Source organism: Mixia osmundae, assembly GCF_000708205.1.
Source record: "Mixia osmundae IAM 14324 unplaced genomic scaffold scaffold_6, whole genome shotgun sequence".
NCBI lineage: Eukaryota > Fungi > Basidiomycota > Mixiomycetes > Mixiales > Mixiaceae > Mixia > Mixia osmundae.
Genome location: NW_014575558.1, coordinates 615,977 through 637,529, shown reverse-complemented (window position 1 = coordinate 637,529; position 21,553 = coordinate 615,977). Strand labels below are relative to the sequence as shown.

Here is a 21,553-nt window from a genome sequence, read left to right as displayed (position 1 = left end):
AGTGGAAAGTGCGGAGAGATCGAAAAGCAAAGGACGCGTTTCTTTAGCTCTTTGGACAAACCAAAAAGTGCTGAGGAGGATGGAGCTTCGAGTGGCTCCATCGACCAGCGAGAGCAGCCAAATCACATCTCGTCTCACCCGACGTGTTTGCATACCCATAGACGTGCTCAAAGCTCGCAAGATATGTGCTGGCGATCCTATCACGCTCACGAGAAAAGTAGAGGATGCTTTGCAGTCGCTCAGCCTAGGAGATGCTGAGATACAGCCTGTTGTCATCGGTATCGCATGGCCATGGGTGGAGGCAAAAGGCTTAGCAGGTGAGCGAAGGTCAGAACATCAGGACAGATGTGCCTGACGATGATGTGACAGTACAAACGAGCGCAGAGCTCTTGCAAGGAACAGGCTTCGTGTCCGGCGACAGTATCGCAATAGACCGCATCGACAAGACACAGATACACACGCTCAAGTCTATCACACTCTCTTCGCAGCTCAGCAATGCGACCGCAAAGTCAGAGACGCTCGACGCTATGCGCGCTTACGTCAAAGAGCTCCTTGTCGACATGCAATTCGTTTCGACGAACATACAAATCACGATACCCTATGCTGGTACGACTGCCACGTTGACCATTGCCAACTTAGTTGCCAGCACAACATCGAGTCAGACCACGCTTGGAAAAGTCACAGCAGACACGGCGGTCGTTATCACGTCTGGCCTCGGCAAGCCTAGCAAAGCTCGCGTGATCGATTACACGAGTGGATATGATGCAGTCGGCGGTCTGGGAAAACAGATTGAGACTATCAGAGAGCTTGTCGAGTTACCTCTCCGCCGACCCGATGTCTTTGCACACTTCAACCTCACTCCGCCCAGAGGCTTGTTGCTGCATGGCCCGCCAGGCACAGGCAAGACGCTGCTTTGCTCTGCCATTGCCAAATCGCTTGCTCTACCGCTCTTTTCGATATCTGGCTCCGCTCTCGGCTCGCCCTATCATGGCGAGACAGAATCACGATTGCGGGCCATCTTCGAGGAAGCGAAAGAGGCCTCACCAAGCTTGGTCCTGATCGACGAGATCGATGGTCTGGCGCCGAAGCGGGAAGAAGCGGGCGAAGTCGAGAGACGGGTCGTTGCAACGCTTCTGACCCTCATGGACGGGTTAGACAGTAAGCCAGAGGGTGGAAGTGAATCACCGCGCATCATCGTCATCGCTGCGACGAATAGGCCCAATTCGATCGATCCTGCTCTGAGAAGACCGGGTCGTTTCGATCTGGAGGTCGAGATAGGCGTGCCCGATTTGCCAGCCCGACTCGAAATATTGCAGACGCTACTCAGACGGACGCCCCACTCGTGCGAGCCGGAAGCGCTTCAGTCGATCAGCGATAGGGCGCATGGTTTTGTCGGTGCAGATCTCGCCTCACTGGTACATTCTGCTTGCTTATCGGCTATCAAGCGATCATCTTCTTCTCTTCTGGCTGGCATGCAATTGCTGCCAAGCGATCTAGAAGCAGCATTTGCTACCACTCGACCGAGCGGTATGCGTGAGGTGTACATCGAGACACCGCGTGTGTCCTGGCACGATGTAGGGGGACAGGAATCGGTCAAACAGCGATTGCGAGAATGCGTAGAATGGCCACTACAGTATCCAGATTCATTCAAGCGGCTCGGTGTCAGACCACCGCGAGGTATCTTGCTATATGGCCCGCCAGGCTGTAGCAAGACGCTGTTGGCCAAGGCGCTCGCCAGCCAAGCCAAGGTTAACTTCCTCGCCGTCAAAGGACCAGAAGTGCGTTCACTGATCACGACGGCGCACGGACTAACCAGTGCGAACAGCTCTTCAATAAGTATGTTGGTGAAAGCGAGCGGGCCGTCAGAGAGCTGTTCAGGAAAGCTCGGGCAGCTCAGCCTTCTATCATCTTTTTGGTAGGTCAGATCGAGTGCTCGCACGACTTGCCTGATGATAAACATTACAGGACGAGATTGATGTCATTGCGGGCCATCGTGGCACGGAAGAAGGCTCAGGGAGCAGCGATCGCGTTCTGACAAGTCTTCTGACCGAGATGGACGGCATCGAGGAGCTCAACGGCGTCACCATTCTCGCAGCGACAAACCGGCCCGATGTCATCGTACGCTCCATCTCCTCACTGAGCCCAATAGATCTGATGCAATGGACAGGACGCTGCATTGATGAGACCGGGCAGACTCGATCGAATTCTCTACGTCGGCCCACCTGACTTTGAGGGTCGTCTCGCGATCTTTCAGTCACGCTTTGCAAAGATGTCTGTTGCGCCTGACGTCGCACCGAGCACCCTCGCTGGGCCCATCGTAGGCTGTCGACCTCTGTGCTAATGCCGTTGGCTGACTTCGAGACAGACCGAGGGCTGCTCGGGCGCAGAGGTGGTCAGCATTTGCCAAGATGCTGCGCTTCGAGCGCTCAAGGACGATCGAAAAGCGCCCTTTGTGAGCAGTAAAGCCTCGTCAATGGTTGCGCTTACAAGTTGGCAGGTCTCTCGCGCGCATTTCGAAGCTGCTGCAAAGGACATACGTCGCCGCATTACGCCCGACAGTCTTCGCTTCTACGAGCGATGGCGCGATCAGGCTGGCGTGCAAAGTGCGTAGCTATGGCTGAATAGCGGGATTGCAACACGCGGAAGCTATGCATGGTCAGATAGCTCTTCGTCCGTGAGTTCTTCGTCGACGGTGATATCTCGCCAGCCTGCCCGCTTCTTGAAATTGCGTCCATCAGTCGCTGGTGGGACAGCGATCGGTAGCAAGACAGTCCAGTAAGGGTATCGTCCCTGACTGGACGGTACGTTGAAGAACTCTTGTAGATTATGTACCCTGCCGAGATCGTAAACATTGTAATAAATTGTGCCCGTCTCTTTGGCACGCTGATGGTACCATTCGTTGTCTGAAGCTTCGACGCTCGTCTCGCCGCGCATGACGAGCCAAAGCTGCCATAGGCTCATGACGATCAAAGCGGCGCCAATAGCGGCGCAGAGCACCCAGAGGAGCACAGTCGCTACGCGCGGTGATCGGTATGGCCACCGCTTGCTATGATCAAGCGTCGCAAGAAGAGACGGCAGACCCCACGAGACGACGCAGATGCAAGCGATGGAGAGATAGACCATGAAGAGCACGAAATAGCGCTCGTTGCCGTGCGCGACACAAGAGTTGAGCCAGGGGCAGTGGTGATCGTACTTGAGGAAGCACTTGCGACAGATCGAGCAGTGATGCGTTCGCTCTGGCTTTGCAGGCTCTTTGCCGTCCACGCGAGGACATTTCTTGCAGGTTCTGCCGTTCATTGATGCTGGCGTATCCTCGCTTTTCGGGCGACCTGAGCCTCGCGGCAGGCCCGCGAGCGCATTGATGAGCTTGTAGCGCGGATGTCGTGCAATGTCCGGGGCGGAGAGGTGGAAATCGCTGGGCTGACCGGGCGGAGACTTGATGGCCATCCAATAGTGAAAGCAGAAAGCGTAAACGATGTAACAGCACCAGAAAATGCCAAAGCTGCTTCTCAGAGCAGAATGCTCGGGCTGCCAAAAGATGCGAGGGAAGACGACTTCGACTGTTGAACGAGTCAGCGCGAACCGACGAGAAAGCGCTGGGATGACGTACAAAAGGTGAATGCACAGATGCTGATGAGGATGGCTGCTAGTGCGACAAAGAGTGGACCGGCCCGGCCTGTGACACGATCTGCCCAGTGCTCGAAGCCCCGAAAGGCGGCGAAGACTCGCTGGGCGAGGGCTCTGAGGATGCCCATTCGGCGCCTGCTGGCGGAGTGTCACGAGTGTCGCGTGACATCGACGCGATGATACCTGGCAAGGAGGATCTGTGGAAGCTCCAGCTCGGCTTGCTTCTCAGCTTCGGTCTATACGTGTCGCTGGCCGAGGTCTTTGACCGGCTCATAGTGGTAACGAACAGTACAGACTCATTGTCCAAGTTACAAACGGAGCAACGGGTCAAGACATAGTTCTCGCTCATGCAGGGCGCTTGTTCTGTTGCAGTGAGCTGCATAGCTGATGTATAACATGATGACATGATTGTTTCGTCTAATTACCTGGCCCTCTTGCGTCTTCGAGCAGGTCGAGTATGGCTTGTATGCCATCGTCATCCCGCTGGACGGGTGGCTCGCCGTCACGGACTGCCTCCCGTTGTATGCTACCTCTATAGTTGAGCGAGACGCTATAGCATGCACATGCATCGCACCTCGGTAGGATTGCTTTCGCTTCCTCGACTGTCTTTGGGCGTAGATTGGCAAGACTACATGCCTCGAAATCTGCCAGGGACTCGCGCAACAGCGCCCTGCCATGATCACTCTTGCTCAAAAGCCTCTCAAGATGCCTGAGAAGAAATGCGACTGACGATCTGAGTCGAGCAATGTCGGAAGGTTCGAGGCCCGGACTGAACCGCTCGACGTACTCCCACATCTTCTTCGTCACGCTACCGGCACGTCAGCGCAGACACGCGACTTGACATCCAATCAGCCTACTTGAGTTGACCAGGTTCTCTCGAGACTCTCTTGGCATCTTCTCCTTGATTGTCGATGAGCATCTTGACTTCATTGATCATCAGGCACGACGCCTTTTCGAACTCTGCCGTGTCATGTCAGCGCTTGCTAAGAGCGCCATCTGGTCTTGCAGGCACCCTTTCCGAGCTTGAGCTGTGCCACATCTTCACCCTCTTCGACGCCTATCCGTCTTCGGTGAGCTAACGAGGTCATGTAGCCTGTGTCTTGCTCGAGCCCGATATTGCGCTGACCAGGCCGTCAGCTGAATACTTATCAGCTGATCTATCTCGATGCCCCAGAAACCTTACGGCCAAACCACAAGGTTATCATCTCAAATTTAGCCTAGCCTATCTCATATCATATCCCGTTTGCGAGACAGCCCCGGCTTCGGATGCATGGTCAATGCCGCTGATCTGCTATAAGATGTATACCTTGTCTGAATGCTCGCTCAGCTGAGATGCGGTTCGGCACGCTTGCACTCTCCTTTGTCGTCGTCGGCGCATCGCCATTACAGCGTCGCACCGAGCTCGTCTCCTTCGATCCTCACCCTATCCCACAAGGATGGCAAGTCGTCTGACCATGCTGCTCGCGCTGAGCTTATCTTGAGGACTGACAGGGAGCGAGGAGAGCTTGCGCCCGATAGTCATACTGTTCCACTCAGGATCGGCTTGACGCACGGCAACTTTGCAGAGCTCGAGATACAGCTCGCGCAAGTCTCCGATCCGCTGCACGAGAAGTATGGACAGCATCTGTCGCGCGAGCAGGTCCATGCTTTGCTGGCGCCCAAGCCGGACACGCTCGCTCTCGTCAAAGAATGGCTTGCCTCGCACGAGATCATGGATGAGCACCTTTCCTCTTCCCCGGCAGGCGACTACATCAGTGTCCGTTTGCCCGTTCGCAAGGTCGAGGAGATGCTGGACACGCGATACCACCGCTATCACAAAGCATCACAATCGCTTGTTCGCACACATGACTACAAACTACCACACTACTTGCACGAGCATATCAGCGTCATCACGCCCACAAACTACTTGCATAGCATCAAAGCAAAGAAGAGCACAGTCAGACATGTCTCTACACTCTCTGGCTTCACAATTCCCAAATCCTTCAGCTGGCCCTTCAGCCTTCCTAATTTCGGCACGCCCGACGTCAGCAAAGTATGCAACACTTCTGCCGTCACCAATGTCTGCCTTCGTACATTCTACAAGACGATCGGATACACACCACGAGCGACTTCAAAGAACAAAGTCGCCTTGACAGCCTACCTCGGCGAATCTGCCAACGTTTCCGACTTCAACCTCTTCCTCGCTGCATAAAGACCTGATGCACTCGCAGCTGGGTACAAGTACCCTGTTGTTCAGATCGCTGGTGGACCCAATCAGCAGACGCCCGATACGCCAGCACAACTTGCAGCATTTACCGACCTGGAAGCCAATCTGGATTCGCAGACTATTGGCGGCTTCGACTTCCCCACACCCCTCACAGTCTATTCTACAGGTGGCGAGCCACCTTTCATCCCTGATGACAACACGGGAACGGACAATAGCGACGAACCTTACGGTTCTTGGGCAAGCTACTTCCTCGGTCTTTCTAGCCCTCCTCAAGTCGTAGTGAGTCTTCAAGCGCGCCCCACAGACTATGCCATGGCTGACACAGAGGCTTGCAGTCGACCTCGTACGGAGACGATGAACAGAACGTCCCGTTGGCATATGCCAAGCAGGTCTGCTCGCAATTTGCTGCAATCGGCGCTCGAGGCACGACTCTGTTCTTTGCCTCTGGTGACTCTGGCGTAGAAAGCGATGGTCCTTACTGCACCGTCAACGATGGATCTGGCAGGACAGCTTTCCTGCCCAGCTTCCCGCCCACATGTCCTTAGTGCGTTAAATCTATCCAAAGCGTATCGTGGGCTGACATAGAAGCCAGCATAACGACGGTCGGAGCTACCAAGAACTTTGCACCCGAAGTGGCTGCATATGATCCCGCAAACGGCTTCTACTCTGGCGCAGGCTTGTCGAATTACTTTGCAGCGCCATCGTATCAAAAGCTAGCGGTCGACGGCTACTTCGCCCAAGCAGGCAATATTTATGCTGGCAAGAACCTCTACAACCGCAGCGGTCGCGCTTATCCCGACATTTCCGCTCAAGGGCAATCCTTCTTGATCTATTGGGACGGACAGCAAAGTCAGTCAATCGCAACGAGTGTGACACCGGGTAGCTGATTAGGGTGCAGATCTTGTTGACGGCACTTCAGCTTCAACGCCGACAGCAGCAGCAATCTTTGCATTGATCAACGATCGCTTGATCGTCGCAGGACGACCCGTGCTCGGCTTTGCCAATCCCCTCATCTACAGCTTGCTCGCGCCTGGCTTTAACGATGTACGACTCAGCGCGCATGCCTACAGATGGCTCGCTGATGCGTTGACAGATCACATCGGGCGCTTCAGTTGGCTGTGGTACACAAGGCTTTCCGGCGAAGATTGGATGGGATCTGGTCACTGGGTGAGTTCTCGTCCGTCACAGATGAGCTGTAGGCTCACCATCACGAGCGAACAGATTTGGGACGCCAGACTTCTCGAAACTGAGCGCGTTGTTGGGCCTCTTCATCTAGAAAAAAACCCAGCGAAAGATTGCTGACTTACGAAAAGCAAAGATAGCGCACAGACCTCCGAGTGACAATAGGGCGGACGGACCTCGAGAATAATGCATTGGAATTTGGGGTAGCGCTAGTGCAAGTGTCTGCTAGTGCTCCATGAGCATAATCGACAAATTCTTTATATCATCTTCTACAAGGCAGAGCACGATGGAGATGGAGATGACGAGGATCTCGAGCAGACGCCTGGGGATGACTACGCGCTCCTAGGCGATAAGAAAAGTCGCGTTTGATTGGTCAGACTTCCCGCGGGGAGGCGGCTGTGGCCAGACTCAAATTAACAGCGATACAGACTCGAACGGCAGTGGCTTGAGATCCGGTACGTTGCTACGAGCCTTTGGCGCTGATATCTGTACGCCCGCTGACCATGTTGACCTCATTTTCGTCCCATTACGACAAAATTTCGCCCTCGCTCTTATTGCGGTGACGCCGATTGCTTTTCATCCGTGACTGTGCTCGCGGTCTACTCTGATTCTCGTCTCTGCCCGCCGACGCTCTTGCCGCATCATCATGACACTTCGCTCGACTCACAATGCTGTTCTGATGCCGGCAACACGGTAACCCACTTGGATGACTGATCTGCATCCATCATGATCTTTGACCGCCACAGTCTCGCCTTCCGGTCAGTCTTTCCCCAGCCAAACGTCGAGCACGCTTGAGAGCAATCTCGCGGCCGACTTTGTGCTCCCTAGCGATCAACAGCGATTAGAAACGAAAAGCCAAGTTTTGCGAAATCCGTCACTCACCCTCTCCCTCCCGCCTACCTAGCTCGTCAGCCTGTCGCGCGCATTACCTGTCGCTGCCATGGCTGTCGATATCTCTGTTGGTCTCGTGACCGACGACACCATCCCCTCTCGTCCTGTCAAACCTAGACACAACTCGCAGCCGTTCCTGACGCTCGAGAATTCGGCCCACTATCAGCCCGTCAACCCTGCCGATATCAAGCCTTTTGCCGGCGAACGCACACTTGCGTCTTCAACCTCGATCAAGAAGGGCAAGAAGCTGCCCACAAGCGCCGAACGCCGTGCTACTCACAATGCGACCGAGCGTGCGCGTCGTGAATCGCTCAACTCGCGCTTCCTGCAATTGGCTGGCTCACTTCCTACTATGGTACGCTCGCTTGCTGCATCAATCTACCGACGCTGATGGTACGTGATAGGCTCGAGTGAAGCGACCCTCCAAATCGATCATTGTCAGCAAATCGCTCGAATTCATCAACAATGTCCGTTCACGCGAACGATATCTACTTGCACGCAACGCCAACCTTCGCGAACAAGTCGATTCGCTCCGTGAACAGCTTGGACTGGAGAAGCTTCCGCCTGCTGACGAAGAAGACACACGCATGGACTCAATGCCCGAGGGCTTTGTCGAGGGCCGCTTCGGCGTTGGCAATTATGACATGAACGGAGACAATGACGACGAAGAAGAGGACGACACGGCCAGCGTAACCGTCAAGCCAGTCATGCACCACTCCCGCGCTCAGTCTTTGCAAGCCGAATCTGGCGCCTCGCAGAACGCTCAGCGTCTGCAAAATGTCGGCACGACCCTGGTCGACCTTGGCGCGATGCAACAGCAGCAGATCCAAGCGCAAGTGCAAGCTATCGCGCAGCAGCAAGCCTACTACAATGCTGTCAGCCTACAGCACCCAGGCGTGTTTCAAGAACAGCAGATGCACGCTAATGGCGCGTTTGCTTATCCTGCCCTCGCCATGCAACAACATCAACATAATCAGCGCAATCTGGCCATCTTTCTGCAGCAACAACAGCAGCAGGAGCTAGCTCGCCAACAACATGAGCAGCACAACAATCACCTCGCACGCCAAGCGGCAGCGCCTACGCCCTTTGCTCCGTCGGAAGACGAGCGCGCCTCGGTAGATCCATCGCAAGACTCGTACACTGATTCACCCTCGTCGCCCTTTGAGAGCATCATGGGCTCGCATTCGAGCGAACTCGAATACGACTCATCTTCGCTCGAGTCATCGCTGCGTCGTGCGTCAGAGGCATCCTCTGCCAGCAGTGTTCACAGCCTGCCTGTTGACTTGACGCCCGCTAACAACTGTCTGCCTTTCGGACTTGACGCTTTGGACGTCCCAGCATACAATACAAACTGCTCGCGAGAACCTTTCAACAATGCTGGCTTCAATGGCTTCTCCTTCCCGACCCAAGCCTTTGCTGCCTATTAAAGCTCCTCAAAAGATGGTCACCATCGCCGCTCCCTCAATATCAGATTCACGTCTTCTCGCCTCGCTCAATCGTGGCGACGCGGCAAACGATCTTGTTCAGCTCCATCGTCGCCGTGTTGTCATTATATTGTATTCACGTTTATCTCGAACGATGCTATCAGCTAGATAGTCCGGCGGTGACCTATACCGATTTTGTTCTGACCTTTGTCGAGCACGATGATGAATTTTTGCAGAAACGCTGCACCCCATATGATCACTTGAGGGGCATCTTTGGGTAGCCTTGTACATCCATCAGCACAGTGTCTGCGCAGAGGTGGCGAAGAGAGACGCACGGAGTGACGAAAGCGAATCGCGTGCCTGGCGACTGTTCGCTCGTGAAGACCTGCTGCTCTCCCGTCAAGACGAATTCCGTCATGCCGACCTGCAGCGTGCTGTCAGCATCCGCATGACACAATCATTGTGGCACACGAGAAGTTCGAGCGGGGGTGGAAGCACGCCATCCGGTAGGACTATTGCACGGTTGCGCCAAGAGATCCAAGAGCCGGGTATTCTTCTCTGATACTCTGTGAAAGCTTCGAGCGGGACTGCGACTGTGGGGGTACCACTATCGATAACCCCCGCAGCGAACCAATTGAGCATCTCGGGAACCTGCCGACCAATCAGCGCAATGGATGCAGCGAAGCTGTCTACGCGCGAGTATCTTGATACCCCAAAGCTGCATGCCGGCTATATCCTGTCGCGGCGTCCATACGAGCGTTCCGACGAGAAAAGCAGTGTTGAGTGCGCCGAAGGTGATGCTCGGGCTGCCCAGATTGAGCGTGACGATGTTGTCGGTGACAGCTTTTGCTGCAAACGCTTGGTCCATGAACGTCCCGTAGTTCTGATGCGTGCCCGCGCCTAGACCAAGCACACCGCTAGCATAGGGTCTGAAGAAGGTTCAGGAGCTGACGGAAGAATCGTGATCGCGCTCACGGCTGGTCGAAAGAGGGCGAATGCTCTACCGCGCCAAAGGTGGCCTTGAAGGAGACATCCGATAGCGTCATCTATCAAGAGTCGGCTCGGGTCGCTAGGAGGCTGTGTAAGCTCACTTGATCGATCACAAACTTGCCGGTGACCCGAGAACGATCAATGAAAGCTTGCTGGAAAGGCTCAACGGTAGTTTTCGTCGAGCGAGAGGGCACAAATGGCTGTGCTTTGGATGCTCCGATGAAGACGCCATTCGAGCCTGTATCGATGATGACGGTATATTTGCGAGGCCAGATGGATCCGATGGATAATTCGAGCAGGTAGTGATCACCATCAAAAGTCAAGTGAGTCGCACGAGGTCCTCGCCACCCGCGTCTCTCCAGCCGCGACGTCGTCAGGTTCATCGTCAATGAGGCCGTCACTACCCCAATATCTAGACAATGGCCTAGCATCCATTTTTCCTTCTTCATCACTTGTACTGTCTGTGCTGCGCCCGCCGTGCTGTGTCGTAACGTGGCGACAGGGGTCATGTGTCTGCGCTCCCTCACTTCGTCACAACAGCCATCACACTCGATCAAGCGACGAGGCACCAAGATGATCGCATACACTATCGCTGCTTTGACCGTTCTCCTCGCCGGTACCGCTCGCGCTGTACAGTACGATGACCTCGATGGCGGCAACATGCCGCGTTGTTTGCTCGAGATCCATGTCCCGGATGTACCCAACATGGCAACGTTGATGTCCAAGTTCGAATACCGTGCTCTCGACGGAGTGCGTGCTTTCGACTTTGCGATGGCCGAGAGGCTGATGGCGATCACTCAGATCATCTCGTCTGCTACTTATCTTCCTGATCGCGCGGGCGTACCCACGGCCAACGTGACCCCAGCGGGCAAACAGAAGTTCAAAGGACAGTACCTGAACGCTTCACGCATCCAATGTCAGCAGATACCCCATCACATCATTCCTGATCTAACGTTGTTCGTGCAGTCAAAGGCAATTCTGGTGGCCTTGACGCAGACTTCACCATCACTGTTCTCTACAACAAGCCCAACACACTCGATCTCTGGTTCATCGACGACATGTCCGTCAATGGTCACCCCGCTGGGAGTAAGCAACCGTTTGTCTGTTCTTTGATCGGCCATTGACCGGATTGCAGTCGCCAACGCAAACCTCTGGTGCGGCGCCACAGTCAAACAGCCCTCCGATTACCCAGGCTGCTCGCTCGACAAGCTCGCCACATGCTAGTAGCAAGGCAGAACCGACAATCTTCAGGTCCTCGATGCATCTTTTGTGAAACACAACGCTGTCAGTCGCGGCTCGCCCATTGCATGAAACCTCCCTCCTCAGTATGACCTGCTTAAACCAAGCTTCGTTTCTACCCACATGACCGCTCAAGAGATCATGTTCCGGGTTCTCGCAATCTTTGCACTCTTCTTCTCGTCAAGCCTCGCTATCGTCGTACCACAGCGTTCGACCGGCCTGGACAAGCGTTCTCTCACCTGCGCACTTTCGATCACCGTCGAGGGCTTTGGCAGCTTTGGTTCGCAATTCTCATTGACTGCTGTCAACGGGGTACAACATGCCTCATCAAGCTGCTCGTTGCGCTCACACGTCTGCAGGATGTGGCTGCTGCAACTCAGCTGCCGGGCGTGCCCGGTGTTGGCATTGTTGGCGTGACCACAAACGATCGATTGCAACGCTTCCAGAATCAAGAATGGACCTTATCGCAGATCCGCTGTAGGTCATTCGCGCATCCTTGGAATCTGAGCTCATGCGGTCACAGTTGCATCGGTGGTCAACGGCAAGGATGTGGCATTCAACATTGTGCTGCTCTATCAGACCCCGGGCGATTTCAAGCTTTTCAACTTGGCCTCGATCACCGTCGGCGGCGTGACGCCAGCTTCCAGCATGCTGTTTCGTCCAGTTGCCTATCCACAGCTGATTGATGTGCAGAGGTAACGGCCGGCATGAGCTGCGGCGGACCCGTCTGGCAGCCGAAAGATTACAAGTGCACATGGGCTACTCTCGGCACCAGTCAGGCTTGCTGATACGCGCCTCACGACTTTGGCTACCCGGGAGTTCAGTCAGTCGAGCAATGCAATCTCGCGTTCCGGCTGATCTTGTGGGCTGCCGCATGAGTGACGAAACGCTCTCCTGTGCGATCTGGCGAGTCATGCGAGGAACCCTATGCCAGCCGCGTGGTGTGCCGAGCAATTTCCCGTTTCAGCAGAGCCATCACTGCACGGCATCCACGCCAGGTCACACTCTTGATACTCGTCTCGGCCACGACCTACTCTCGCAGAGAATTTTCTTCTTCCTGTCCGACTCGACAAGCAAGATGTGTAACTTTGCCACATCGCTTTACCTGCTCTCCTTCGCCTCGCTTCTCTCAGCCTGGCTCATCCAAGGACCGCCGTACCACAAGATGCTCGAATCAGCTGATTCTCATCCGATCACTGTGGCATACAACCTGCAATGCACGTGGATTCTCCTTTTTGGTATGGCCAGTGTTGATAGGATGAGCAGACTCGTTCAAGTACGACTGCGGTCACGAACAAGCCTTTCCGGAGAAAGTCACCCATCCGTCGGATGCATCGGTCTCGGGTAAGATCATCGAGTGTTCAGCACGATCCTTGCTGAGCACTGTCGGCGTGGTCTGCAGTCAAGGTTGTCTCGTCGACCGTCGCAACGAAAGACGTCTCGGTCACCATCGTTCGTCGCATGCGCGACGCGTTCGCGGCGATCAGCTGACACAGACTGCAGGAGAAGTCTCACGGCAAACATGCATCCTCTGAAGACACGTTCGCCGGCACTCTTGTGGGCTTTGTCAACACGAAACCACCTGCCATTCGCGTTCGAGTGATCGAACGATTCCCCTCGCCCGTCGTCGCTTATCAGTCTTGCTGTACTGGCGTCTTCAATGCTACGTGTGTTGCCATTCCATCCCTTCCAGCAAAGGGCTGACCATCACCCCACAGACTCGATCTGGCATACCGCGAGCGCAGCGTGATCAAGACCGATTCGCACTTCTACCTAGACTGCTCGTCTTCGGCCAGCGCTCATGTAAGTGCACGACCTACTGAAGCAATTACGCTGATATGAAGAAACAGAAGGGCGATGCGTGCTCGAAGGACCACCTCAAGGAGCTCGGCTTGTCAAAGAGTGCGTGACGACACTCGCTCAATGAGCGACACCTGCTGATTGTTCGTGCGGTTGCGCCAGTCAAGCATCACTGCGAAGGTGCTCAGGCTGTGTTTTCAGACGACGAGACTGAGTCGTGATGACGATGCTGATGATGGTTATGATGATGATGATGATGAAGGTGGTCATCTGTCTGTCCATCGCACTGGCAATTGCATGCAAGTCGCGTCGCGTGTTTGGCTTTGCTTTCACGCTTGGTGCCTAGCGATATCACTGCTCGCGCTACAGGCGCCGATGTCCAGCTCCGTAGACTAGCATCATCTTTGTAGCCTTCGAAGCACCTGCGACCAGTCAGGTAGCAGGCTCATACCTAACAACGAACGCACGGGCTCGTTGCTGTCAAACCGCCATCACCGCGACAGCCTCGCGTCACAAGGCGACAGTCAGTCCAGCTGTACATCTACGCATCAGACATAACCAGTCATCATGTCCAACTCGCCTCTGGACCTCTACGCCAAGGGCACTCGTGCCTGGTTTGAGGACACCAAGGAGGGCTGGATTGGAGCAGAACTCGTCGAGAAAGATGTCCAACAGCCGTCAAAGGTCGGCGTCAGCGGCCAGGGCTCAGTCAAACTGGTTTTCAAGGACGCCAATGGCAAGGTGAGCTCGGCGGACGCAACCCAACGATGGATAGCTCATGCAAGTCCTGCAGGCTCATGTGCTCGAGACAACGCTCGATGACCTGCTCAAGACGAATTGGGCAAAGCTGCCGCCCTTGCGCAATCCTCCACTGCTCGAGCAGACCGAAGACCTTACCAACTTGAGCTATCTCAACGAGCCAGGGGGTACGTCACATCACGCACATCAGGGCTCAAGTTGATGACATTCAACAGTGCTACATGCGATCAGGACTCGCTATCAGTTTCAGCAGATCTATACCTACTCTGGTATTGTCCTAGTCGCCGTCAACCCGTTTACGGCAGTACGTACAACGCGAGCCAGCTAGAGCAGGTCCTGATCATACCGAGCAGGTATCGATGTATTCGGACGAGTACGTACAACTGTATGCAGGCAAGAAGAAAGGCGAACTCGATCCGCATCTTTTTGCCATTGCCGAGGATGCGTACCGGTGTATGATCAGGCAAAAGCAGAACCAGACCATCATTGTCAGCGGCGAAAGGTTTGTCCTCGCTCTCGCGCCGAGCGTCGCGCTAATGCGCTGCGAGTAGTGGTGCAGGCAAGACAGTGTCTGCCAAGTACATCATGCGCTACTTTGCCACCGTTGAAGATCCCGAACAACCCAGCAGTAGGCGAAAGGTAAGCCAGTCCATGTGATATCTTTGGCAGGAACTCACGATCGAAAGCAGAACTCTTCCAAAGACGGCATGACAGATGTCGAGAGACAGATTTTGGCGACCAACCCCATCATGGAAGCGTTCGGTAACGCAAAGACGACACGCAATGACAACTCCTCTCGCTTCGGCAAGTATATTGAGATCCTCTTCGATAACAAACAGAACATCGTTGGCGCAAAGATCAGAACATACTTGCTCGAGCGCTCGCGACTCGTCTATCAGCCAGCGACCGAGCGCAATTATCACGTCTTCTATCAGCTGTTGGCCGGCGCGAGCTCCTCAGATAGAGCGGCGCTCTCCCTCGATCACCCTTCAAAGTTTGCTTACACGAACGGCGGAGGAGCTGGCTCAGAAATCATCACCGGCGTGGACGATGCAGCTGATTTCGCCGCGACACAAGCAGCACTCAGCACAGTCGGCATCTCTTCAGAGCAGCAATGGATGATCTTCAAAGTCCTCGCCGGTTTGCTCCATCTAGGCAACGTCAAGATCACTCAAGTTCGAAATGATGCTGTATTGGCAGATGATGACCCTTCTTTACTACTGGCCTGCAAGTTGCTCGGTATTGAAGCAGGCGAGTTCCGCAAGTGGATCACGAAGAAGCAGATCGTTACGCGAAGCGAGAAAATTGTCACCTCGCATACCGCTGCCCAAGCATCTGCAATACGAGACTCGGTCGCAAAGTACATCTATTCCAGTCTCTTTGATTGGCTTGTCGGCGTCATCAATGACAGTCTTGCAAAGCCGGATGCATTGAAGCAAGTCGCCAACTCGATCGGCGTACTCGATATCTATGGCTTTGAGCATTTCGATAAGAACTCGTTTGAACAGCTCATGATCAACTATGCCAATGAGCGACTGCAGTACAATTTCAATGCGCACGTCTTCAAGCTCGAACAGGACGAATATGTCGCCGAGCAGATCAATTGGAAGTTCATCGACTTTGCCGACAATCAGCCCTGTATCGACATGATCGAGGGCAAGCTTGGCATCATGTCGCTGCTTGACGAAGAGTCCCGGTTGCCGGCCGGTACAGACTCATCCTTCGTACAGAAGCTCTACAGCCAGCTCGGTAAGCCAGAATACACCAAGGTCTTCAAGAAGCCTCGATTCGGCAACAGTGCCTTCACGGTCAAGCATTATGCGCTCGATGTCGAATACGAAGCCGAGAGCTTCTTGGAGAAGAATCGCGATACCGTTCCTGATGAGCAGCTCAATGTGCTGTCGCAAACGACCAACGAGTTCTTGAAGGATGTCTTCGACCGTGCGGCGACGGTTGCACTGGCATCGAAGCCCGAAGCTACCAGCGCCGTTGTCCCGAAACGCGGCGGTGCAGTCAAGAAGCCGACACTGGGCTCGATTTTCAAGCTGTCCCTCATTGAGCTTATGAAGACCATCGATGCTACGAATGCGCACTACATCCGATGCATCAAGCCAAACGAACCCAAGATTGCATGGGAGTTCGAGCCGAACATGGTTTTGGGCCAGCTACGTGCTTGTGGTGTGCTCGAGACAATTCGCATAAGCTGCGCTGGCTACCCTACCAGGTGGACCTTTGCCGAGTTCGCAGAGCGGTAAGCGTCTTGCCTCAATCCGAACGCTTCCTGACTGGTCTGCAGATACTATATGCTCTGCGGATCAGAGCATTGGGGACCCGATATTTCGGGCTTGTGCGATATCATTCTTCGTGGCACGATTCAAGATCACGATAAGTACCAAGTCGGCAAAACTAAGATCTTCTTCCGCGCCGGCATGCTCGGCTACCTGGAGAAGCTGCGCGGCGACCGGCTCAACTACCTAGCGACGCTACTACAGAAGAACCTGCGAAGGCACATTGCAGTCAAGAAATACAAGTCCATGCGCGTCGCGACTATCGGCATTCAGGCAACATGGCGTGGCATCCTTGCGAGGCGGGAGCTACAGCGACAACGACAGGAAGCTGCCGCCATCGCGATTCAGCGCTACACTCGAGGATATGTGCAGCGCAATGCCTACCTCAAGACGCGCACAGCTGTCACTCGGATTCAGGCTCTCGTGCGTGGGCGCACTGTGCGTGCCAAATTCGCTAGCACCAAAACGGATCAGGCTGCAACGCTGCTGCAAAGTTTGCTGCGAGGCAGGATTGCCCGTGCTCGGTTCCTGCACGAAAGACGCCTCGTCATCTTACTACAAAGCTGCACACGTCGACGCGCCGCGAGGAAAGAACTGCTCGGTCTTAAGCAAGAAGCCAAATCGGTCTCGCACTTCAAAGAAGTCTCGTACAAGCTCGAGAACAAAGTGGTCGAGCTCACGCAGACATTGCAAAAGCGGACTGCCGAGAACAAGTCGCTGCAGGTCCGCGTGCGAGACCTCGAGACATCCATTGCAAGCTGGACGAGCAAGCATTCCGAAGTCGAGACGGAGGCTCGCGCTCTGCGGGCGCAGGCAGCAGTACCCAGCATTCCGCAATCTGTCTTTGAGACCTTGCGCGCTGAAAAGGCAGAACTCGACGAGCAGATGCGCGTCTCTACTGCTACTTTGGCGAAGAAAGACTCGCAAATCACCGCGCTCGCTCAGCAATGCGAAGCACTGAATGCAGACCTTGCGTCAAAGCAAAAAGCGCTCGGCGCGTACATGGAACGCAACGGCTCGGACGAGACCTCGACCATTGCAACTCTTCGCACAGAGCTGGCTGTCTTGCGCGAGCAACTCTCACGCACAGTTAACAACACGAAAGGCAGACCAGATGCACCTCCTGTATTCGCACCTTCTACTGGTAAGTTGAACGGCGGCTATGATCATGGCATGACGAACGGCACGGGCGCCACTCCACCGCGACCGAATCGTGGGCGTCGCAATAGCATGGCACGCAACATGGGCACGGAAGACATCGCTACGAATGGTATGCACTACGACGATGCGCCGAGAGGCGTCCAGGCGAGCTACGATCAGCTCAATGGACAAGTCGCTCGGTCGCCGAGACATCAATACATACAAGAGCCGGAGCCAGAGCCAGAAGAATTGGCAGAAGAGATGATGGCGCTACTCGAGGAAGAAGAACCGCTAGATGAAGACATCTTGATCGGCATCATCCGTTCACTCAAGATCCCACCTCCTTCGTCTAATAACCCGCCACAGCCAAAAGAAGTTTTGTTCCCAGCACATCTCATCAGCTTGGTAACGAACGAAATGTGGAAGTACGGTCTGATGTCGGAGAGCGAACGCTTCCTGGCAAACGTCATGCAAACAGTACAACAACACGTCATGTCATTCCACGGCGAAGATGCGATCATACCTGGCACTTTCTGGCTTTCCAACATTCATGAAGTTCTGTCGTTCGTTTGTATCGCAGAAGGCGACATCCTGCAGGGCATTGGGCCTGGAGCCGAAGGAGCAGGAAGAGATTTTGAATGGGAAAACTACGAGCGATTGGTGCGATTAGTCAAGCACGATCTCGACAGTCTCGAGTACAACATCTATCATACTTTCATGCAAGAGACGAAGAAGAAACTGAATAGGATGATCATACCGGCTCTCGTCGAATCGCAATCTTTGCCTGGCTTCGTCTCGAACGATTCAGGCAGCGGACGCTTCTTCAACAGGATCGTCGGCGCAAGCACTCAGCCTACGCACAGCATGGACGACATACTCAATTTGTTGAACTTGGTCTGGAAATCACTCAAGAGCTTCTACATCGAGCACAGCGTCGTACAGCAAGTGGTCACTGAGCTGCTCAAGCTCATCGGCGTCACGAGCTTCAACGACCTACTCATGCGACGTAACTTCTGCTCTTGGAAGCGGGCCATGCAAATTCAGGTGAGCCGCAGAGCCCTTGCCCCGAAGCTTTGCTCACGCGCGAGACAGTACAATATCACGCGGCTCGAAGAGTGGTGTAAAGCTCACGACATGCCCGAAGGCACGCTTCAGCTGGAACATCTCATGCAGGCGACGAAGCTCTTGCAGCTCAAGAAAGGGTCGCGTGATGACATCGAGATCATCTACGATGTCTGCTGGTTCCTCACGCCAACACAGATCCAGAAGCTCATCTCCCATTACCATGTGGCGGACTACGAGGTGCGTTCAGGTGCTCTCTTGCTTGCTCGCCCACTGACCTTCTTGCCTAGGCTCCCATTGCGCCAGAGATACTGCAAGCAGTTGCAGCGCGAGTGGTACCTGGTGACAAGGTGGGCTGCCGACTGTCGTCCATGGCATTGGTTTTGACACAATCATGCAGAACGATCATCTGCTGTTGCCGCCAGAGGTCGAAGAAGCTGGCCCATACGATGTACCCTTGCCGCGCGAGATCACGGGCATCGAGGTACGGCGTGTGCTGCTCTATTACGTGCCTCGTCTGACCTGCTCTTGGCCAGACTTACATCCCGTCGTTCTTGCCGCTTCCGAGAATCCGCGAGATCGTCCGTTTGCTCACTTAGCATACCCCCGCAGTCTAGACGTTCGTGTACGATTGCAATGTACACATCATGACTCGCGAACCGAGAGATTGTTGCTAATCACGTCTGTCGATGTAGGTCAGTGGATGCATCGTAGAGCAACGTGAGAAGGGCTTGCAGCAGGCCGACGCTTCTTTGACGCGAATCCTGAATGGCTTGCACATAGCCGACGTCGGAACTGATGAGTAGCAGCGCATGTCCTGCTGATCGTTGCTCAACAGATCCACGTCGAACTGATGAAGGTCACTTGCCACTTCGCGCGTCGGAGGTGTTGCCGCTTGCCATCTCCCTGTACATAGACTCAGGCGGGCTTGCAGTTGCAGATCCACATGAGAGGCATACAAGAGTCATACTGATTCTCTTAGTCCTGTCAGCTGGTGAGCTGAGAAGAATGCAAAGACTGACCGAGAGGACTACGCTGGTTGTGTAATCGCCACTGCAGCATGGGCTCACTGTCACGTCGTCAGCTCAGAACTACACACTACGAAGCATGGCTTGCAAAATTTGCCATCCAGGTGCGCTTGTGTGGTGATAGTAATCGTGACTGTATTCGCATCGTCATCGTGGTCAGATACCAAGACCTTGACGGGCTTTTGAATGCCAATCTGTTGCAACCATTCAGACTACGTTAAGACATGATATCAGACAGCGGGCAAATTCCACGAGAGGCGGCTTTTTGGTGGGTCGGATCATGACGGTGATCGTATCCGGATCCACTGATCCGGCTGCCATCTCTGTCTGACTTCCAGTCGCTTTGCTCCAGACGCATCCCAAACGCGAACTGACTGTTCGACTGCATCAGATCTAGTCTTGTGAGGTTGGAGTCACGGACAAGTGATCCTATATACCCACCATAGCGGCAAGGCCTGTCGTTCGGCAAGATCTCTTGGCTCGTTTGGGGAAGCTGCCATCGCATCATGGAGCGGCAAAGACTGCTCGCATGCTACGCGAACGGTCAGAAGCAAAGAGAGCAAGCAAAGCGCCGCGAGCGGTAGCAATCGCATGAGGAACGGCGCAGAGGAGTGAGGCAATCCTCGCAAGCGCACTCGGCAACGGGGTAGAACGTGTCAAGACGACCGAGTTCATGCTGATGCATTTGGACAAACAAGCTCGTCGCCCAAATTGTACGGTCAGAGAAAGGTAGCTTTTGTGATCAGGAATAGTCTGAAGACTGTAGAAAGTGGCGCTAGACATTCCGCCGTTGCGCTGATTCGCGCTCGCTTCTTCGCGTTATCGGGCTCCATCTTTGCGTCGCTATCTCCACTGACATGAGAGTGATTCACACTCTTGGCTTTGTTGCTCTGCTAGAACTGCCAAGAGGTCGTCTCAGCGCTTCTGACCGTGATTTGTTGCAAGAATGGACGTTTTGGCGTCAGTCCGATCATGTTCCAGAGTCACATGCAAATGAACGAGCAAGGCAGCATACATGCTCGTCGATCGTCCATCGCAAGACAGCCCTGGCAAGGGCAGCGTCACTTTCCACGGCCTTGACCCTATGCTATAGACTTTCGAGTGACGCAAGCGAGTACTACTTTGTGGCTCGTGAGACGGCGAGACTGCTTTAACATCGATTGCATACCGCTCATACTGGCTTGCTAGGAGCACAGTGTCCTTGCAGCGCGAATTCGGCATCCCTCATGACCTCATCTTCCCAGATGGCACGCAGACGATCATGCCCGTTCGTTTCTGGCTGACCGTTCCGACTAACGTTGCCCGCTTCGGAACAATCTTCGAAGGATCGGATCGAGACCGCGGCGAAGTGGTGCGCTCGCGTCTCACGATACCTGCGCTGGTCATCACAGACGGTGTCATGGCACATGCTCGTCAATATCGACAAGAGTGCAGAAAGGTCACTATGGTGAGCCTGCCAGGAGGCTGATGATGCGAGCAGTAGAAGTCACGTTTCAAGGTACTACAGTTGGCGGGTAATCGACCCGCCCTCTCTACGCTTGCCTCGTTCTGACGGTATTTTGTCCCTATGCAGACGCTGTCGCGATCGTCCCGGCCGTCTTGGGCCGAAAGATGGCTTTCACGAGTGTCCCGAGGGATATAAGCCACCGTACATGCGTGCGCAATTCCTTGCCAAAGCGGGGCACTGATGTGGTCCGAGCCGCTCGATGGAGAGTATGTACCATGAGCGGCCAGCTACGTTGGGAGGGTCACAGTCCTCAACATGCCATTCAGTAGAATGTGGTGGTTGCAGAATAGGCATCCTTCGTGAGCTATTGCAGAGGTAGAAGTGCAGCGGCGAGGGAGAGCAACGTGCGGTCTGCATGAGATTTTGAGCGTCGAGCAAGAAAGAGCGCGGCGAAGTGAGTTGACCCGTTC

General features: G+C 54.5%; 12 protein-coding genes across 12 annotated transcripts; 8 read left to right on the top strand and 4 right to left on the bottom strand.

Annotated features, from left to right (window-relative positions):
* Window positions 1–79: 79 nt before the first annotated feature.
* On the top strand, window positions 80–2,611 carry L969DRAFT_95086 (uncharacterized protein; the record flags this gene model as incomplete). The annotated part of the gene is made up of 7 exons (XM_014712021.1): window positions 80–317; window positions 370–1,778; window positions 1,826–1,915; window positions 1,966–2,118; window positions 2,168–2,317; window positions 2,366–2,452; window positions 2,498–2,611. The coding sequence occupies 7 exons, from the start codon at window positions 80–82 to the stop codon at window positions 2,609–2,611; spliced, it is 2,241 nt and encodes a 746-aa protein (XP_014567507.1).
* A 35-nt stretch (window positions 2,612–2,646) lies between these two features.
* On the bottom strand, window positions 2,647–4,715 carry L969DRAFT_49717 (uncharacterized protein; the record flags this gene model as incomplete). Its single annotated transcript, XM_014712020.1, has 7 exons — window positions 2,647–3,560; window positions 3,611–3,676; window positions 4,053–4,153; window positions 4,202–4,297; window positions 4,358–4,435; window positions 4,485–4,587; window positions 4,640–4,715. The coding sequence occupies 7 exons, from the start codon at window positions 4,713–4,715 to the stop codon at window positions 2,647–2,649; spliced, it is 1,434 nt and encodes a 477-aa protein (XP_014567506.1).
* Window positions 4,716–4,959: 244 nt separating this feature from the next.
* Window positions 4,960–7,109, top strand: L969DRAFT_95084 (uncharacterized protein; the record flags this gene model as incomplete). Its single annotated transcript, XM_014712019.1, has 8 exons — window positions 4,960–5,066; window positions 5,119–5,696; window positions 5,838–6,112; window positions 6,169–6,377; window positions 6,426–6,682; window positions 6,732–6,877; window positions 6,927–7,000; window positions 7,055–7,109. 8 exons carry the CDS (start codon window positions 4,960–4,962, stop codon window positions 7,107–7,109), a joined length of 1,701 nt encoding a protein of 566 aa, XP_014567505.1.
* Window positions 7,110–7,201: 92 nt separating this feature from the next.
* Window positions 7,202–7,919, top strand: L969DRAFT_95120 (uncharacterized protein; the record flags this gene model as incomplete). Its single annotated transcript, XM_014712018.1, has 3 exons — window positions 7,202–7,218; window positions 7,436–7,470; window positions 7,762–7,919. 3 exons carry the CDS (start codon window positions 7,202–7,204, stop codon window positions 7,917–7,919), a joined length of 210 nt encoding a protein of 69 aa, XP_014567504.1.
* Window positions 7,920–7,955: 36 nt separating this feature from the next.
* Window positions 7,956–9,333, top strand: L969DRAFT_17995 (uncharacterized protein; the record flags this gene model as incomplete). The annotated part of the gene is made up of 2 exons (XM_014711694.1): window positions 7,956–8,261; window positions 8,311–9,333. The coding sequence occupies 2 exons, from the start codon at window positions 7,956–7,958 to the stop codon at window positions 9,331–9,333; spliced, it is 1,329 nt and encodes a 442-aa protein (XP_014567180.1).
* Window positions 9,334–9,339: 6 nt separating this feature from the next.
* L969DRAFT_49907 (uncharacterized protein) lies at window positions 9,340–10,376 on the bottom strand (the record flags this gene model as incomplete). The annotated part of the gene is made up of 6 exons (XM_014712017.1): window positions 9,340–9,424; window positions 9,536–9,601; window positions 9,666–9,764; window positions 9,962–9,981; window positions 10,085–10,259; window positions 10,306–10,376. The coding sequence occupies 6 exons, from the start codon at window positions 10,374–10,376 to the stop codon at window positions 9,340–9,342; spliced, it is 516 nt and encodes a 171-aa protein (XP_014567503.1).
* A 63-nt stretch (window positions 10,377–10,439) lies between these two features.
* Window positions 10,440–10,652, bottom strand: L969DRAFT_33898 (uncharacterized protein; the record flags this gene model as incomplete). The annotated part of the gene is made up of 1 exon (XM_014711731.1): window positions 10,440–10,652. A coding segment is annotated over one exon (213 nt), but the record flags the coding sequence as incomplete, so codon positions are not given.
* Window positions 10,653–10,827: 175 nt separating this feature from the next.
* L969DRAFT_624929 (uncharacterized protein) lies at window positions 10,828–11,780 on the top strand (the record flags this gene model as incomplete). The annotated part of the gene is made up of 4 exons (XM_014712016.1): window positions 10,828–11,070; window positions 11,122–11,236; window positions 11,287–11,406; window positions 11,456–11,780. 4 exons carry the CDS (start codon window positions 10,828–10,830, stop codon window positions 11,542–11,544), a joined length of 567 nt encoding a protein of 188 aa, XP_014567502.1. The 3' UTR covers window positions 11,545–11,780.
* Window positions 11,683–13,580, top strand: L969DRAFT_95080 (uncharacterized protein; the record flags this gene model as incomplete). Its single annotated transcript, XM_014712015.1, has 10 exons — window positions 11,683–11,871; window positions 11,919–12,036; window positions 12,083–12,217; window positions 12,558–12,776; window positions 12,826–12,903; window positions 12,962–13,011; window positions 13,063–13,226; window positions 13,278–13,362; window positions 13,410–13,461; window positions 13,522–13,580. 10 exons carry the CDS (start codon window positions 11,683–11,685, stop codon window positions 13,578–13,580), a joined length of 1,149 nt encoding a protein of 382 aa, XP_014567501.1.
* Window positions 13,581–13,690: 110 nt separating this feature from the next.
* L969DRAFT_497598 (uncharacterized protein) lies at window positions 13,691–19,287 on the top strand. Its single transcript, XM_014712014.1, has 11 exons — window positions 13,691–14,100; window positions 14,153–14,285; window positions 14,334–14,422; window positions 14,472–14,620; window positions 14,670–14,757; window positions 14,808–16,369; window positions 16,415–18,590; window positions 18,639–18,848; window positions 18,899–18,958; window positions 19,009–19,092; window positions 19,145–19,287. The coding sequence occupies exons 1-11, from the start codon at window positions 13,927–13,929 to the stop codon at window positions 19,205–19,207; spliced, it is 4,788 nt and encodes a 1,595-aa protein (XP_014567500.1). The 5' UTR covers window positions 13,691–13,926; the 3' UTR covers window positions 19,208–19,287.
* L969DRAFT_88274 (uncharacterized protein) lies at window positions 19,225–19,998 on the bottom strand. The gene is made up of 7 exons (XM_014712013.1): window positions 19,880–19,998; window positions 19,725–19,830; window positions 19,631–19,677; window positions 19,568–19,577; window positions 19,477–19,514; window positions 19,344–19,425; window positions 19,225–19,291 (listed from the first exon to the last, which is right to left on the bottom strand). Exons 1-7 carry the CDS (start codon window positions 19,955–19,957, stop codon window positions 19,254–19,256), a joined length of 399 nt encoding a protein of 132 aa, XP_014567499.1. The 5' UTR covers window positions 19,958–19,998; the 3' UTR covers window positions 19,225–19,253.
* Window positions 19,999–20,897: 899 nt separating this feature from the next.
* Window positions 20,898–21,498, top strand: L969DRAFT_63225 (uncharacterized protein; the record flags this gene model as incomplete). Its single annotated transcript, XM_014712012.1, has 3 exons — window positions 20,898–20,987; window positions 21,097–21,134; window positions 21,210–21,498. The coding sequence occupies 3 exons, from the start codon at window positions 20,898–20,900 to the stop codon at window positions 21,322–21,324; spliced, it is 243 nt and encodes an 80-aa protein (XP_014567498.1). The 3' UTR covers window positions 21,325–21,498.
* Window positions 21,499–21,553: the final 55 nt, after the last annotated feature.

Bases quoted from the DNA above. Each gene is read 5' to 3' on its own strand.
- L969DRAFT_497598 (XM_014712014.1), top strand. From the start codon at position 13,927: ATGTCCAACTCGCCTCTGGACCTCTACGCCAAGGGCACTCGTGCCTGG. The intron at 14,621-14,669 runs GTTTGTCCTCGC...CGCTGCGAGTAG, and splicing joins ATCATTGTCAGCGGCGAAAG to TGGTGCAGGCAAGACAGTGT. The intron at 19,093-19,144 runs GTACGGCGTGTG...GCTCTTGGCCAG, and splicing joins GCGAGATCACGGGCATCGAG to ACTTACATCCCGTCGTTCTT.
- L969DRAFT_88274 (XM_014712013.1), bottom strand. From the start codon at position 19,957: ATGGCAGCCGGATCAGTGGATCCGGATACGATCACCGTCATGATCCGA. The intron at 19,678-19,724 runs GCAAGCCATGCT...ACGACGTGACAG, and splicing joins GCACCTGGATGGCAAATTTT to TGAGCCCATGCTGCAGTGGC. The intron at 19,426-19,476 runs GCAAGTGACCTT...AACGATCAGCAG, and splicing joins CACCTCCGACGCGCGAAGTG to GACATGCGCTGCTACTCATC.